At 42.7% G+C, this 18,190-nt stretch overlaps 2 protein-coding genes across 3 annotated transcripts in view; both read right to left on the minus strand.

The window, feature by feature from the left end:
• Window positions 1-9,441, minus strand: part of SPAG1 (sperm associated antigen 1) — a 52,448-nt gene extending 43,007 nt beyond the window's left edge. The window contains exons 1-5 of the mRNA XM_070391858.1: window positions 9,374-9,441; window positions 6,381-6,522; window positions 4,428-4,587; window positions 2,480-2,605; window positions 196-260 (exon numbers count right to left, since the gene is read on the minus strand). Of these exons, the coding sequence (XP_070247959.1) occupies window positions 196-260; window positions 2,480-2,605; window positions 4,428-4,587; window positions 6,381-6,520 (491 nt within the window). The 5' untranslated portion in view covers window positions 6,521-6,522; window positions 9,374-9,441. The remainder of the gene's footprint in view (window positions 1-195; window positions 261-2,479; window positions 2,606-4,427; window positions 4,588-6,380; window positions 6,523-9,373) is intronic.
• Window positions 9,442-12,507: 3,066 nt separating this feature from the next.
• On the minus strand, window positions 12,508-14,878 carry POLR2K (RNA polymerase II, I and III subunit K). 2 transcript variants are annotated; one of them, XM_070392191.1, is made up of 4 exons: window positions 14,802-14,878; window positions 14,068-14,137; window positions 13,481-13,573; window positions 12,508-12,698 (listed from the first exon to the last, which is right to left on the minus strand). In XM_070392191.1, exons 2-4 carry the CDS (start codon window positions 14,126-14,128, stop codon window positions 12,676-12,678), a joined length of 177 nt encoding a protein of 58 aa, XP_070248292.1. In that variant the 5' UTR covers window positions 14,129-14,137; window positions 14,802-14,878; the 3' UTR covers window positions 12,508-12,675. The 2 variants fall into 2 exon arrangements, with proteins under 2 accessions (XP_070248292.1, XP_070248293.1); XM_070392192.1 differs by lacking the exon at window positions 14,802-14,878 and adding an exon at window positions 14,368-14,742.
• Window positions 14,879-18,190: the final 3,312 nt, after the last annotated feature.

Raw genomic sequence — 18,190 nt, forward strand, 5'->3', positions numbered from 1 at the left:
AAACAAAAGGATGCAGGAGATTTTTATTTAATGAAAAACAAGATCAAGCGTGCTTAGACTATATACTCTGAGTACTCTACGGAAGTACCTTGCTATTCTTGATGTTCAGGTTTATAATAATTAAGAACTTATTACAGTATTTTATGGTAGAGAAGTTTTCAGTGACAAATTTTACATAAAAAATGTAAAACATACTTATCCCACTCTGCATAATCCCTTGGAATATTCTTTTTAGCTGATCTACTTTTAGAATATTTTCCCTAAAAGAATAAAAACATACTTTATGAGACATACTTAATATAAGATTAGCAGATTTTATTATAAATGCAATGTGAAGAACTGGATTAATAAGAAAACTGAATGAATAAGAAAAATACGTACCCTTTAAGCTATAACAAATCCAGTATTAAAATTATTAAGAAAAGAATATATATCAAGCTTCAAAGGATTTTAAATTTGTAGTTAATTCGCCCAGCAGGTATGGCTCAGTGGCTGAGCGTGAACCTATGGACAGGAGGTCACTGCTGGATTCCAGGTTAGGACACATGCCTGGTTGCAGGCTTCATCCCCAGTAAGGGGTGTGCAGGAAGCAGCCGATCAATGATTCTCTCTAATCATTGATGCTTCTATCTCTCTCTCCCTCTCCATTCTTCTCTGAAATCAATAAAAAAATATTTTAAAAAAATTTGTAGTTAATCTCAGAGCAATCTATAGGACTTTAAGCACATAGATAAAATTTTTAAAAATCACATGTGAAATGATTATTCGTGATTTTCTTATAATAAAAAAGTAATAAACTATCACTCATTCTTTTAAAACCTAGGCATTGGAGAATATTTTGCTGTATTACTCAAAGCTGGTTTGTTTGCAGTAACAGACACCCAACTTGGACTAATTGTATTTAAAAAGAATACATTATTGGCTTATGTAACCAAACTGATGAAAGGCAGGGCAGGGATATTGCTGGATGAAAGAGTCATATGGTCTCTCTCCAATTCCTCTCCCCACCCCTTCATCATCCCTGCTTCTCTCTGCCTACTGATTTTGTTTTCCCTGCTGGCTACTTGCTTTCTCCATGTAGTAGAAAACATGGCCACAAGCAGGTGGGGTTATAACCTCACAGGCCTCCCAATCAGAAAGGAAAAGGACTCTGCTCTCCATCTTTTGAGAAATCCCAGGGAAGGGTTCCGATTGCCTAGCTTGGGTCCTGCGCCCATCCCTGACCAAGCACTAGCTTGGTGCTAATAAGTGGCCCGACCTCGGTCACATGCCCAATGGAAGCACCAGTGGGAGTGGGAGAGAAGCAAACAATAGCCATTATGCTCACAAATAGTTTCTTCAATTATTTCTTAGAAGTTAGTCATAATCTGAAACCATTCTGAGCGGTTTTGTAACATGGTGCATTGGTCACGTGGAGTTAAGCAGATCTTCCAAATATTCATACATTTTCATCATACAATAAAAAACCATATCTGCTAATATCTTCATGGAGCTTATCAGAAAAGTCTGAGTACGGGAAATTGTTTTGTCACAAGCAGGTATTCAAGAGCCACGTAAGAATATGAAATTGTACTTGAAAGCTCAGGTATTATCACTGGCAAAAAGCACTGTCGGTTAAAGTGACAGGCCCACTTTGTTCATTTTCAACGCAATGTCTGCCAAAAAACCAAGTCTGAATGATCATAAATTTTTGGAGAAAAATTTATTCCAGAAAAAAAAATGGCGGCTGAAGCTGCCAATTCAATCACACAAGTGCTTTTCTTGAGATAACAATCATCTTTCACTTCACAGTGAAATGCTTTCTGCATACTTCCCATTTTATCACACAGAATATTAAAAACATGTGTCGTTTCTCTCTCCCTTCCTTCCACTCTCTAAAAATCAATGGAAAAATATCGTTGGGTGAGGATTAACAAAAAATAATAAATGAATGAATGAATGAATGAATGAATAAATAAATAAATAAATATGTCCTTGCCCAGCTGAAGTAGCTCAGTGGTTGAGCGTTGACCTATGAACCAGAAGGTCACAGTTCAATTTCTGGTCAGGGCACTTGCCCAGTTGTGGGCTCAAACCCCAGTGTGGGGTATGTGGGAGGCAGCCAATCAATGATCCTCTCTCGTCATTGATGTTTCTATCTCTCTCTCCCTCAACCTTCCTCCTGAAATAAAGTTAAAAAAAAAAAAAACACAACACCACAAAAAACTGGTCAGAGTAGAAGAGACTGAACAGCAAAAGAAAAATGAAGAAAGGCAATTAATCTAAGATGCAAGTCTTCAAAAGAAAAGGCGGTTTTATTTTGATGCATCAATTAATGAGCAATGGTCTACTCATGAGGGTAATGGCACAGGACCAGCTGAAAGAAATCCCTGCTCTCCTAGAACTCATCACCGTTTGGCTGCACCGACAAAACTGAGATAGCTCTCCTCATGCACAACCTTCTTCCCCTATCCACCACGCCCCGCATCAAAAGGCCTACTTTGGCAACATGAAGACGGCTGTTTGAACCACGAACTGGAGGCAAATTTTCTTCCTTTGCTGGAAATGTTTCAGTTTCATGAAAATATATTTTACTTTCTTCTTTTTTAATTTCTGTTACCCAATTCTGAGGGAAAAAAGGAGGAAAATGAAGGCAAATATACAATCTTAAGTAATTAACCAAGCATTAGAAAAGACTATATGTCATCAAAATTTCCCATGGATCAGTCAGTTTTTTAGGTGACAGTTTGATTGTGCCATTCTCTCTACCTGGAATGCCCTTCCTACTCTTTTTTTATTTGGGGAAAATACACATATCATAAAATTCACCCTACTAATCATTTTTAAGTGTACAGCTCAGTATTATTAAGTAAATTCATATTGTTGTTGGCCTTCCTACTTTTCATTATCTTGCAAGATCTTATTGACCATCTCTCCCAGTAAGCTTTCTCTGAGCTTCCGGTTTGGTTTACAAATGTTCCCCCTCCATGTATTAGCATAAAGGTTTAAAATAATCTATTTAGTGTTCATCCCTTTCACCACACTGTAAATTCCTTGAGGGCAGAGCCTATGTCTTAATCTCATTTTTGTGATTCCAGAACATAGCACAGTGTCTGGCATATAACAGGTTCACAATAATGTTCATCAAACTGAATTGTCGCCTGGCTGGCATGGCTCACTGGTCGAGCATTGACCCAGAAACCTGGAGGTCACGGATTGATTCCGGTCAGGGCACAACCCCAGGTTGCAGGCTTGATCCCCAGTGGGGCATGCAGGGAGGCAGCCAATCAATGATTCTCACTTATCATTGATGTTTCTATCTCTCTCCTCCTTCCTCTCTGAAATCAATAAAATACATTAGAAGAAAAAAAATAAAATAAATTGTCACTGGTGCCAGGAAAAATCTGAGTAGGATATGTCTTTATTATCTGTGAAATTCTATTACTTATTTTTCATCAAATATATAGTGAGGGTGTAATATTTGCTAGACATTCTTAAAATAGGCACTGGGATATAGAAATAAACTCTGTTACCTGTCCTATTTGTATAGAAGGCAGGGAGGATGGAGGGGGCAAACAGGAGAAGCAGGAGAATAAAAACACAGTAAGGGAAGAAAGGGAAGAAGGAGAGAGGAGGAACTGCAGAAGAGAGAAAGGAGTGAGAGAGAATGGGGAATGCAGGAGAAGTGGCAAGGAAAACATGAAAGAAAGGGGGATGAGAAGGAGACTAACTAAAAAAGTGACCTGAAAGAATACACAGTTGGGGTAAAAGCAGGCTCTGCAACTAAAACCGAAAGGTTTTGCCCTGGCGATGCGGCTCCGTTGGTTGGGTGTCACCCTATGAGCCGAAAGGTTGCGGGTTTGAGGCATACAAGAGGCAGCCGATCAATGTTATGCTCTCACATCAATGTTTCTCCCTCTCTCTCTCTCTCCCTATGCCTTCCTCTTTCTCTAAAAATCAATGAACTATTTTAAAAAAACAAGGTTTTACCCCTCAAAAATAAAGTCAACGAATTCTAAACATAAACCACTATTGTAGCTATATTAATAACCAGATTTTCAAATTCAAGTCAATAAAATGGTAAAGTGAGAAAGCTGATGGAAGTTTTTAAAAACATAGCATTCTGAACCCAGCCAGCCTGGCTCGTGGTTGAGGGTTGACCTATGGCCCAGGAGGTCAGGGTTCGATTCCCAGTCAAGGCACATGCCCAGGTTGGGGGGCTTGATTCCCAGTGGGGGGCATGCAGGAGTCAACCGGGCAATGATTATCTCTCATCATCAATGTTTCTATTTCTCTCTCTCCCCCGCCTCCCTTCCTCTACGAAATCAATAAAAATATTTTTTTAAAAAAAGCCTTTGGCTGACAAAAAAGAAACCTAGAATTTTGGATAAGTGAAGTAGCCATATATACAACATGACAATGTCACAAAAACCGGTGTTGATCTATACCTTTATATCGCCATCGATTTTTTCCCATTCTCTCGCTGTGAAACTGGATTCTGTCGCTGCAGGTTTGTCTTTCCTCAAAGCTCTACTTTGAGGAGCCAATCCTTGAAGGCGCTTTTCACAAAACTCTATGAGTTCAGGATAATATCCTTCCTCTCCAGACCTTAAAAAATAGTACAGAATTTTAGAGGTACCGCCTTGTTCAGAGATCAGCTAGACCAGCGGTTTGCAGGCTGGGTTCCACGGAGCCCAGGAGCTCTGCGGAGATCTCAGGACTGCCCCGCGGGCGGGGGCATGTGGGGCTGCCGCTCCCACGCACCTTCCTCAACCAGTGCAACCTCCGTTATTATCTGTTCATCCGTGCAGGGGTGCAACGGAAGAAAAGAAGGCGCTCCAAAGACACACATTTCCAAGGTGAATGAATAACATCTCCTCTCCTCTTTAACACACATACGTTCCTTTTGTACATAAGGTAATTTTAAACTTAAAAATGGAGATTCAATATTAGAGGCAGGCAGAAAGTGAGACTCTGGACTTCCTTTCCAAGGAGGCGCTCCTAGCTTATTCCCCCCCACCCCCCACCCCCAAAGGGATGGGGAGAAAATGGCAGAGGAACAGTTTAGAACAACAGGACTCTAAATACAACCAGGAAACAGAATTCCTCTCTTAGAGGGTTAAATGGAGGCATCTGTTCTAGTTTGCCTTTTTTTTATTATTATTAAAAAGAAAATCAATTTTTGCCCTTCTCCTGTAAGTCTGTTCACTTTTAAATTTTTAGAAAAATAGAAATATATCCCATTTTCAAGTAAAATTTAAAAAACCATCATTCCAAGTCAATGCAATATAATTTCATGAAGCTATTCATAGAATGTCTTAGAACCAACGTTATTACTATGGCTTTCAAACACTTTCATCCCGTAAACTTCGCATTTTGTTGATCAGTCCTTGGTCAAATATACATGAATATGTTCTTATACAGCTGAGAAAAACAAAAGGGAAAGCAATGACATGACTCCTATTTCCATTTCAGAAATGATGAGGTTGTTACATCAACTCTGGCCGGGGACAAGCAGGGCTGCCGAGGGAGGACATGACACCAAAGGTAACGAGAGAGAAAAAGCAAAGGACACATGGTAAGATGAAGGGTTCGGGGGAGAAAAGAGCCACCGCAGAGATGCCACCGTAGGGAGGCCATGCTCCACACGTGCTTCTGCAACATCAGGCTACTCCCCAGGGGAAAACCCCCCAAGAAACCTGAAATACGTGGTACAGGGCAGTGATTCTCAAAGTGGGTTCCCTTGGCCACCTGCATGTCAATTAGCCAGGCACTTGTTAAAAACACAGATTCCAAACAAAACAAAACAAAACAAATAAAAAATACACACAGATTCCTGGGCCCCACCCCAGATTTCCCCAAGTAGAATTTCTGGGAATGGGACCCTCAAATTTGCATTTTTAACAAACACATGTATATGAAAGTTTAAGAATCACCACTGTGGGGTTCTTAACCAGAGAAGGCCCCGGTTACCCGCCTCCTGTTCCGGCCTCCGGGCTGGCTTCCCCACCATCCTCCAAGTGACCAGCTCACAGAGTCACCAGATGGCATGAATCGGGAGAGGGCCAAATAACCTTATCAGCGTAGGCTGGTGAGCTACCCTACATCCTCCTGGCGACTCTCACAGTTACCTTTTCCTAGACAATGTGAAGGAAGCAAGAAAAAGGCCCTCTTCAAATTAGCCTACGCTGCACGCAGGAAGTACACCCAGCCAGACCACCGAAAACTAACAACAGGATCAAAACCACTATTGTGGAACCTAATATGGGAAAATACAACAAACAATATCAATACTTGAAAATGTCTTCCAACGTTTCTAATGCAGCCTCAGCTTTTAGAAGGCAAGAACAATATAATTAAAACTGATAAATTGAAACTAGAAATGCTTTTTAAATGCTTACCTAAGCACACAAAGAATTTTTTCCAAATGTTTAACGTCTGAACATTTTTCAATGTACTTGAAATCCAAATGTTCAACGGGAATTTTGAATGTTTTTGTGGTTCCAAAGCCCAACAATGATGGGCAATCTTTGGCAGTCATGGCTGAAATATAGTACAGGATAACAGTTATGAATCTAATATATATATGTATATGTATATATATATATACACTCAATTTGGATAGCAGTAACCATCTAGGTCAGTGATGGTGAACCTTTTGAGCTCGGCGTGTCAGCATTTTGAAAAACCCTAACTTAACTCTGGTGCTGTGTCACATACATAAATTTTTTGATATTTCCAACCATAGTAAAACAAAGACTTATATTTTTGATATTTATTTTATATATTTAAATGCCATTTAACAAAGAAAAATCAACCAAAAAAAATGAGTTCACGTGTCAGAGGTGACATAGGTTCACCGTCACTGATCTAGGTACTTCTTTAAGAATTATGTTTTATTTCTAGAGAAAAGGAGGAAGGCTACTGATTTTAAACTCTCTCTCCCTGATAATGACAGCTAACATTCATGGAGCTAAATTACTATGTACCATATATGGGTTATCTTCACTTACGTAATGCTGAAATTCAATGACTAAGCAGGTTTTGGTGCTATAAAAAAGGTAAAAAATATACTTTCCTCTACCCAGTTAAGTTCAGTAACTGAGGCCCTGTGAACTAAATTGATAGAACACACATTAACAGAAGGAAACATCTTATGTAATAAAAGGCTAATATGCAAATCGACTGAATGGTAGAATGACTGGTCATTATGACTCACACTGACCACCAGGGGGCAGACGCTCAATGCAGGAGCCAGGCTCACGGCTGGCGAGCGCAGTGGCAGTGGCAGGAGCCTCTCCCACCTCCATGGCAGCGCTAAGGATGTCCAACTGCCAGCTTAGGCCCGCTCCCTGCCTAAGCCATCAGTGGACATCCTCTGAGGGCTCCCGGACTGTGAGAGAGCACAGGCAGGGCTGAGGGACCCCCCCACCCCCTGAGTGCACAGATTTCGTGCACCAGGCCTCTATTTTATATGCACATGGGGGCTTCACAAAAAAGTGAAAACCCAAAGAATCTGTTTAGCATGTGAGCCTATATACCATTTTAAAAAAGGGTGATAAATTGTGGAGAAGTAATTAAACAAAGGAGAAGGGGTTTTAGCTTCCAGGAGAAAATAAATATATGGGAGAAACTAATGAAAGGGTGACCTTTCAAGGCGCTCTCTACTCCCAGCACCTGGAAAACAAAGTGGGGCGTGGGGCTGAGGCACACCCAGAGGCCCTCTGGGCCCCACGCACCTGGGCCCCCACTCCCACCCACTGGAACCAGGAGGTCAGGGTTCGATTTCTGGTCGGGGCTCATGCCCAGGTTGCAAGCTCGATCCCCAATGGGGGGTGTGCAGGAAGCAGCCGATCAATTATTCTCTTTCATCATCGATGTTTCTCTCTATCCCTCTCCCTTCATCTCTAAAAGCAATACTTTTTAAAAATCATTGCCCTAAAGTATATCGGGTGATAAATTTAAAAATAAGCAGCAGCAATGGGCCTAATTCATTTGAAGTATTTCCTTCAGCATGCCTGCCCTCTGGGAGTCTACTCATACATCAGACCTCTGCAGAAGAAGAGGATGCTCTGTCAGCTTCACCTCCATCTTCCTGCTGGCTTTAACTTAGGTATAGAATATAGATAACAGTTCGTCAGCATTTGGATGAGATACGGCTGAGAACTGAGATTATTTAGCGTGGGAACCTATATGATGAATGGCTCCCATCACAACATAACTTTAAGGGTGGAAGTTACAGGAAAGCAACATAAAGAATTTTAAAATTATTGATGTTGCCCAGAATAGAATGGTTTGTTTTAGGATAATTTACCAAAGAGCTGGAGGATCTTTGATGGGAGAGGTTTAAACATCTAATAGGATTAAAATAAACTACCTTAAATAGAAGGTATCTTGCAACCCCTGAGATTTTATTATTTGAATAAAATATAGTGAGAAACATCTGAAATGATAAGACATCTCTTACCTAACCAAATAAATTTCATTCTGAACAGTTTTAACATTTCTGAGAATTCTTTTTGAAAACCACCACTGTTGGTAGGATACACATTCTTAAAATCACAAAATATTCTCAAGTTCTAAAATACAACTTGTACAAGACTTTATTTGCTCTCTTAAAAAAAAATTTTTTTTAATACTTATTTCAGAGAAGGGAGAGGGAGTGATAGAAACCTCAATGATGTTCAGCTGGCTCCTGCACGCCCCCTACTGGGGGCCGAGCCCGCAACCTGGGCATGTGCCCTGACCTACTGGTTCATAGGTCTGCGCTGAGCCACTGAGCCACTGAACCACACCACTGGGCTTATTTGCTCGCTTTAAAACTCTTCCACACCTGTTTGAATTTTTGTTGCAGATTAGGAAAACCTTAATTTTTTCTCCATCATCCTGATCCACATCTACTTCCTGTGTTTCCTACTCAGCTTATCATAATACCTCCAGTGGAAACTGCGATGAACTAGTAACACGAAAACCTGTTTTCTTCCTCCTTAAGCATCCTTTCGAGCATCCACGGGGCCGAGCGCCCTCTGCTGCCGGAGGCCGAAAGGAAATGACAACCTCCAGCCATAGCAACGGTTTCTATGTACAACGCAGCTCGAGCGGGCGGAGGGACTGGCCGCGATCCGATCCGCGAGCTCTTACCGCCAACTGGCAACGGTCAGGGGGCACTTTAGGACCCTATGAACTTGCTCCCACTCCCAGGCTTTGGTCACCAGGAACCCCCGTGCTGCGATCCCGCCCCAACATCCGACTAGGAAGGATGTTCAAGACACAACGCGCCCCTCACTCTCTAGCCCACAGTGCATTTGCCCCTCCGCGTCCGCCTTTCGCCCCGGCGCAGAGGAAGGACTGCGATGGGGATACGAGATTTACTCCTGGAGGGCAGGTAACTCACCTGGTTCTCAGAACCGCGCCCAGCAAACCTGACCCGCTGCGCCGCGGTTGCAGGGAGGGGCGTGTCGCAACGCCTGAGCATCAAGTGCAACGGGCTGATCGCCAGGGGCGGGGACTAGCCCTCTGCCGGGTGATTGGCTAGTCCCCGACCCCAGCCCGCTGATTGGCGTTACAGAAGCCAGCTTCACCAGGAAAGAGGACCATTGGGAGGATGGGAGTGTGAGTTGCCCTTCCTCTCCTTTTCAATTCTTTTCGGATCGAGTTAAAATATTGCTCCTTTGGATTGTTGTGCTACCTGCAAGGTAAATTGGTATCTACTACTGAATTACAGAAACACAATTAAACGTTCAGGATGTCTACACTGCAACCTAGACTTACTTCCTCCCCTTTATACAGAAGAGTAAATGACAAGATTCCCTCTTTTCATGCATTTAACATTTTCTGAGGGCTGGTTATGAGTCAGACACTGTACTAGGCGCTAGCTACAAAAGTGAAGAAGATATACAATTCAGATAAATAAAACAGTAATTTTTATTTATGGGGAATTCTTTGTTTTATAATTTCAGCTTTCACTCATAATTTTTTTTCTGGTTATAATTATGTACATATATATTTATACTGAATGAACAAGCAGGATAAAAAGCAACCTGAAGGAAAAAGACTACAGAGGCAATGAAAATTACCAGTATGGTTTTCATTGAGAGGAGACACTGCATTCAAGAAACAAGGAGATACATAATTCAAGAAAATGTCCCCAAATTGAAGAGCTTGGGTTTCCAGACTGAAAGTACCCAAGTGAGCAAAACAGCGGAAGAAAACCATACAAATGCACATACCGTAAAATTTCAGGACACTGGCAAAAATTCTTGAGAGAGAGAAAATGGGTCACATACAAAGGATTAAGAACAAGCATGGTTTGGGACTTCTCAACAATACTGGAAGCCAGAAGACAACAAAACAATCCTTCAGAATTCTGATGCTGGCGAAGAGCACCAGAAAAGTTCCTTTCAGGCCGAGAAAAGCCTGGGGAAAAGGACAGGCAAGAAAGAAAAAAGGCCTCTCTCTTACCTGCTTAAGGAACTGCAAACATCTTAGACCCAAAGAGTGAGAGGTGGGCTGAAGTGGTGACAGAGGTAAGAGTCAGATTATCAGGGACTAAGCACAGTATTTCAAATCATTTTTTTTTTTTTAAATATATTTTATTGATTTTTTACAGAGAGGAAGGGAGAGAGATAGAGAGTCAGAAACATCGATCAGCTGCCTCCTGCACACCTCCCACTGGGGATGTGCCCGCAACCCAGGTACATGCCCTCGACCGGAATCGAACCTGGGACCTTTCAGTCCGCAGGCCGACGCTCTATCCACTGAGCCAAACCGGTTTCGGCTCAAATCATTTTTTATTTTAGCAAAATGGGGAGCCACTGAGGATTTCCAGCAGGACGGTATCCTGAAATTTGTATTCTTGAAAGAGCAATGTGAAGAGCATGGAGGACAGCAAAACGAGTAGCTGGGAGACTAATCCGAAGGCCAATAACAATCGTGTGTAGAAAATGTTAATATTACAGTAATGGTAATAATAATTAACATGGGCGATTATTAGGCTGAGTTTTTATGGATTCTTTTATCTTGCAGGTAGGTGCTATAATTTCATACCTATCATACAAACAAGGAAAGTGAACCCTGTAAGATCATACTGCCAGCTAACAAGGGGTATTTATTATTCCTTAGGATTGGTTATTTCTGATTCCACATATTTTTGAATTTTTCATACCTTAAATCTCTGAAAATAGCTTCAGAGTCTCAAAGTACTGTACTGATGACCATCATTAACTCTTCCACTTTGACAATAAAGCTGAAGTTAAAAGAAATAAATGAACTGGCCAGTCACTGAGTAGCAGGACTGGATGTGAACCAATTTCCATGCCTTTCTCGTGGACATGCTTGTCTAAGCAAGCAGCTTAGCAGGGAACAAGTGATGTGTGAACTTCAAGCCCAGATTTTTCTATTCAAAAGAATTTTTAAAGCAATTTTATATTTATTGTATCATTTTTTTTTCTTAAAACTGTACAGATAGGCAAGAGGTAAAATCACTTCCATTTTATAGATGAAAACACAAAGAGGGAAGTAACGGACTGAAATGGTGAGTTCCCGTGGTAATACTTTCTCCATTATACATCTGTCTAGTTAAACAAATAACAATATTCAATTAAATTACAGATAGGAAAGGGATCTATGATGGAATCAGAGCAGTTAAGAGGAACATTATCGAATGAGTTGGGGTTTTCCATAAAGAGATATCTTATTTGTTGGGACTCTCTTGTCTAAAAAAGACAAGGTCAAGAAGGAATATAGCACAATTACCAAATTATGAAAGCCATAGAGAAAGGAAAAATCGGATCAAGGAAGAACTCTTTAAAAATATGAGCATGGTGGTACTTTGTATAGTACATAATAAATTTTATAGAACTTGGAATATTTCAGACCTTCAAATGAATGTTAGGGAAACCAATGTGATGATCCATGATGATGATAATTTTGGAACACATGAAGTATCAAACTATCGATATCCCTAAAATCAAGACAAAAGTTTTAAACATTTATCCAGTAATTCAGTGTAAACCAACCCCTACTTTTTTATATCGTGAAAGCAGATTTTTTTACTTTAATGAATGATTACACTGGAACTGCACCTGCCTTAATAGTCTTCATCTGTATGTATGTGGGGTTGATTTTCCCTTACAGAAAGCAACCATTAGTTTCTTTCCCCTTGCCCAAGATTTAAAAACTAGTCAAACATTACATACAAATACAGAAAGGCCTACTTCAAGTAACAAATGAAAAATGTAACTCCACATGATGTATGCACACTGAGAGTAAGTGTACTGTTATACTCCACACAAAATGATGCTGGAGATTTTACTAACAATTGATAATATAAAACAGTGGTTCCCAAGGAACGAACTTAATCACACCGAGAGAGCCCTAGAAAGCTTTATTTTAACAAGGGCCCCAATGACTCCCAGTTTTGATTAAAAGTGTGGTTTGGCGGAGCACTTTTAACCTTTTTCATGTCAGATGAAATATACAACAAAATTAAATTACACACACACAAAATTAAAAGTACAAATCATGGAACTGAGCAAAAAAATCTTTATAATAGATACCTAAATACAATATGGTTTTAAAAATGAAATCATGTATATACTAGTAGTTGTATTCACAAAGATAAGTATACTCATCAAAAACTATACAATAATAACAGCAAATCCAAATGCAAACAAAGATATTCTTCTGAATTCCGTTTCATCGAGCATCAAAAACCACCACTGTAGAAAACTGAGTTAAGGACAAAAAGAGTAAGTTATATAAAAGACTTTAATACTTCCAAGTCACTTTCTCTTTACAGTGTGCTAGTTTGTAATTTAAAAGCCCAAAAGTATAGAATTCATCATTATGACTATTTTTATTAGCTGTCTTTCCATGATACAAAAGACCAATGCGCCAAAAAACACTGAAGCAGTCCAGCCCATGAGGCTCCATGGTTGAGCATTGACCCACCCATGAACCAAGAGGTCATCAGTTGATTCCCGGTCAGGGCACATGCCCCAGTTTTGGGCTTGATCTCCAGTGGGGGTCATGCAGGAGGCAGCCAATCGATGTTTTTCTCTCTTCAATGTTTCTATCTCTCTATCCCTCTCCCTTCCTCTCTCTAAAATCAATAAAAACATATTTTTACTACACAAAAATTTCCTCTCAGTCTTTCAACTAATTTGGAAGGCTCACTTTTTCCATGTGGTAGCATACATAATATTTGTATTTCTCCTATAATTTAGTTTATCCATAAACTCAAGCTTACATGAGTATTTAGTTAAACAGAGAATCCCTGAAAATCAGACTTATGAGAACCAAAATCAACTAGTATTAAGATTATATAGTATGTGATTATACACTGACATACTGGCCCATGAAAATGCTGACTGTCTTTTTTTGGGTCAGTAATCCAAAAGTTATTACCATTTTTACCAGAAATTAATCTTTGAGTATCAACCCAAGCATCATTCTTAACTTCCTCCTACCTCTTATTTAGAAAGCATAGTTAAAAGGATACATCTTTTAGTCCTTTTCTTGTACATTATTCTGTATCCACATTCTCTGCATCTGATTGGATCCCTGGACTTTATTTCATTTTCTGCATGACATTCTAGAAAAGAAAACACATTAATTCAGTATCTAAAAGGAAAACATTACAGACAAGCAAATCTTAACAATATTTTTCACCCAAATCACTTTTTTTTTTTTTTTAAATCCGCACCTGAGGATATTTTTCCAGTGATTTTTAGAGAGACTGGAAGGGAGGGAGAAGGAGGGATGAGAGACAGAGAGAGAGCTAGAGAAAGACAGAGAGACAGACACGGAAGCCCCGGGAATCCAATCCAAGACCCTTTGGTGCCGAGGCCGACACTCTAACCATTGGACAACCAGTCAAGGCTTATTACCAATATATTAGGGGGGAAGAAGAGTTTGGGCAAGCACTTTTTCTAGGAGGGAAAATGAAATCTTGAGAGGATCTTCATGGTGGCTAAAGTTTCTGCTGTATAATTTTAAAGGCGAGTGACTTATTTAAGCCAAAGAGAAAACAGTAATTTTTAAAAAGTGAAGTAAAACCGTCTGTCTTCATGTAAGTGCTACTCTTACCTCCACAGATATATATCATTGGCTGCTGCTTGGGGGGTTGGACGTCCTTCTGGGTGTCCATTGTTAACCCCTGAAATCAGATTCAATACTGAGTATCACACACCCAACCAGCCCTCGTTCTTCTCAGAGAAGGCTGAAAAGGTCCCCATTCCTAATCTGTACTTTCCCAAATACCATGCATAGGTCTAAAGGATGAAATAAAACAACAACAAAAAAAAACAACACCCCACAACGTACTGTGCACTTATCCACACACCGGGCACAGTAATAAACGCTTCGCATATGCGATCTCACTCACACCTGTTACTTTACGATCATCTTTACAACAGTCCCGCGAGGCATTACTCTTATTCCGCAGCTGAAGGAACCCGGGCTTAGAGAAGCTAATAGCGCAGGATCAGGAGGAGGCAGACGAGTTCAGAACTGACTGCAAAGCTCGCATTCTCACTCGGCACAAGGAAAACTCCCATTTCTCCAAACTTTAGCAAAGGACAGCCAAAAAATGACCTCTCTCCACAGGGGCTCGTGCGCCCCAGAGATAAGGGAAGGCGAATAAAACAACCCCCAATAGCTTCGCCGCTAAACGAAAGAAACCAGGCAAAGGGCTAACAGCATCGGCTCTGTCCCCAGCCTCGCCCAACCCCAACCCCACACCCGGCCTTTAAACCTCGGGCGCCGTTAGGGTTTGGGCCCAGAGACACCCCAAATCCCAACCAGGCGAGCCCCCTACTCACTCAACACCAACACGTTCAGCCCGCTGCGATTCCAAACCGGTTGCGCAGCACCTCGGCGTGCGCACCCCACTTCCGGCGCCAGCTTGTGACGCAACGGAGTCCCCGCCCCTTTTCCCCTTCAGTCCCAGGGCAGGCCGAGGTGCCGGATTGAGCCGTGGCGGTGCAGCTGATCAGCGGTTCTCAACCTGTGGGTCGCGACCCCTTTGGCGGTCGAATGACCCTTTCACAGGGGTCGCCTAAGACCATCCTGCATATCAGATATTTACATTACGATTCATAACAGTAGCAACATTATAGTTAGGAAGTAGCAACGAAAACAATTTTATGGTTGGGTCACAACATGAGGAACTGTATTTAAAGAGCCAGAAGGTTGAGAACCACTGGCCGAGGTTTTTGCATGTTGGTCTGTGGGCAGACTTTCCCGCTTCGCCCTCGGCTATTTTCATTTTTCAGGAAAGCAAAGCATTTTTTAACAGTTCCCCAAGTTTCATGAGGTTTGCATTTCTGATTAAATAAGTCGGTAGAAAGTATCACTTCTCCAGGTGGGCAGAGGGGGTGGGAGAGAAACGGTGAAAAGGGTGTTCTGCCCGAGCTGGTTTGGCTCAGTGGGTAGAGCGTCGGCCTGCGGACTGAAGGTTCCGGGGTTCGAGCCTGGTCCAGGGCGCATGCCCAGGTTGTGGGCTCGATCCCCAGGAGGGGGCGTGCAGGAGGCAGCCCATCAATGATTCTCGCTCGCCCTCTCTAAAATCAATAAAAATATACTTAAAAAAATAAAACACAATAACTAGATAACATGGTGTTTTAGAAGGTGATAAATTGCTCAGACAAAATTCGGATAAGAATTACAAATGCTGGGCAGAGAAGGGCGTGTGGCTGTAATAGAGATGTGTTTGAAGAGCTATGCTCTCTTAAAGAATGTGTAATTCAGGAATCCTTAAGTCCTACAGGTATCTCAGCAACCTCATACTGAATTCATCTTAATTTCTCAAAAACCTATACTCTTCAGTCACTCCATGCCCCCCTGTGCAGTGGTTCTGCCAATCTATATATATAAAAGGCTAATATGCAAAGTGTCCCCTTGGGAGTTTGACCAGGAGACCGGGAGTTTGATCACTCGCTATGACATGCACTGGCCACCAGGGGGCGGCATGGAACAAAGGAAGGGCCCCAGCCAAAAGCCAGAAGGCCCTGAATGGCCCTGATTGCTGGCCAGGCCTAGGGACCCTACCCATGCACGAATTTCGTGCACCAGGCCTCTAGTGTAACATGTGAGTCCAGGTTCTTCTCCACCCCCGCTATCTTCCAGAGTAATGCAGTAGCTCACCTCCCTTCCTTCTGCCCTCCATGCTGCCACCAGAGTCTTTCTAAAATGTGCTGCATTGCCTAGAAGATAACCTGCAGACACTGAAGTTAATATACATGGACAACTTTCCATGCCTTGGCTTCTTACCCTTCTCAAGAATTTTTTTTCACCTTTGCCTCAAACAAATCTTTGTTTCCAGCTATAACAAATGTAGTTTCTCTAATGCGCCCAACTGTTTCAATTTTCCTGATCTTGCACATTTTTTGTTTTTTTAAGTCCTCACTGGAGGATATGGCGTGTGTGTGAGCGCGCGCGCGCGTGCGTTTGGTAGAGAAAATAAGGGAGAGAGATAGACAGACACAGAAACAGAGACATGTGAGAGAGAAACATGGATCACCTGTCCCCGACCTGACCAGATATCAAAAGCCTTTTCCTGCGTGGGATAACACTCCAACTGAACCACCCAGCCAGAGCCTTCACGTTTTGCTTTGTGTTTGAAATCCCATGTTAACTGCTCTTTGTTGTTGTTGTTATCCCTCACCCAAGGATATTTTTCCATTGATTTTGAGAGAATGGAAGGGAGGAGGTAAGGGGGATAGGTGAGAGAGAGAGAGAGAGAGAGAGAGAGAGAGAGAAACATCAATGTGAGAGACACATCAGTTGCCTCCGATGGACCCCAATCGTGGACAAGAAGACCCACAACTTAGGTATGTGCCCTGATGGGAATTGAACCCACGATGTTCGGGTGCACTGGATGCTGCTCCAACCCACTGAGCCACACGGGCCAGGACTTACATGCCTTTTGAATTGTCGCTTGTCCTTCAAAATCCACCTCACTTTATGAAGTTAGCTCTGCCCCCTCTTTGGGCCACTGCTGTTCCTCTCTTATAGCACTTACACCAGTGAGCCCCTTGGGGGCAGTAACTGTGCCTTACTCCTCTTTGGATTTCCAGTACCCTGACCAGTAATTGGCACATCTTTGGAGCTTAATAATTGTTAGTGAATTTGACTTTATGTCCTTTTGGATGACTAAGGGGCAACAGATGGAGAAATGTCCAGTCGGAGTAGAGTGGTGGCAGCTGCAGCTGGCTTAAAAGTAATGACTGAAGCTTTGAAGGAGTGCTATGTTAGCACAGAATGGTACAAGTAAGGAAAAGGCTGAGGTAGGGAATTCCATTTTAGGGAATAGGCAGAGAAAAAGAAGCCAGAAAAAAAGGAGACTAGGGAGAAGGATGAAGCTTGGTTTATAATAGGTGCCCAGTAAATAAGATAAAACATCCCCTTTTAGATGCCTAAAAACCAAGCACAATCCCTGTCTCGAAATACGTACTGTAACCAAGTTAGACCTTTTAGACAATAGACTGCGCATATCTGTACTTCTAACCTAAAAGAGGTCATTCTGTTTGTCACCTGCTTTTCGGACTTATCTCTGGAAACATTTTCCAGTAAATATTCCCCGACATTGTTTTTAATGGCATCCACTATAGGACCTAGTATCCTCTCTCTATAAAGCTCCCCAAAGTGAGAATGAGGAGAGGAAGAGCCTATCAGATTGGGAAGCCCTCGTGAGGCTTTGGGTGGGGAGGAAGGGTAGGCAGGAGAGGACCAAACCCCCCCCTCCACTCCCCCCCCACCCCCGGCGAAGGCTGGGGCGGGGCCTGCGGGACGCAGGGAAGCCTGTGGGGGCGGGGCCTACGGGAGGGGCGGGGCGGAGGTAGGGACGGGCGGAGCAAAGACGGGGGCGGAACCTTCGAGGCGCAGGAGGCCTGTGGGGGCGGGGCCTGCAGGGCGAGGGCGGGGAGGGGCGGTGAGGAGCAAAGACTGGGGCGGGGCCTGAGAGGCGCAGAGAGGCCCGTGGGGGCGGGGCCTGCGGGGCGCGGGCGGGGCGGGGCGGAGGAAGAGGCGGGGCTGAGCAGAGACTGGGGCGGGGCTGGAGGAAGGGGCGGGGGAAGGGGCGGGGCGGCCGTTGGGGGCGTAACGGTTACTCGGGGCGGGCAGTTCAAACCGGAGGAGGGAAGCTCAGCGGCCCCACGCGAACCTGGCGTGGGCGTTGCCATAGCGGATCTCCCTGGGGGCGAGGCCGCGG

The sequence above is a fragment of the Myotis yumanensis genome, unplaced genomic scaffold (assembly GCF_028538775.1).
Source record: "Myotis yumanensis isolate MYYU_CA2020_CCGP unplaced genomic scaffold, mMyoYum1.0.hap1 SCAF_15, whole genome shotgun sequence".
In the NCBI taxonomy this organism is placed as follows: Eukaryota; Metazoa; Chordata; class Mammalia; order Chiroptera; family Vespertilionidae; genus Myotis; species Myotis yumanensis.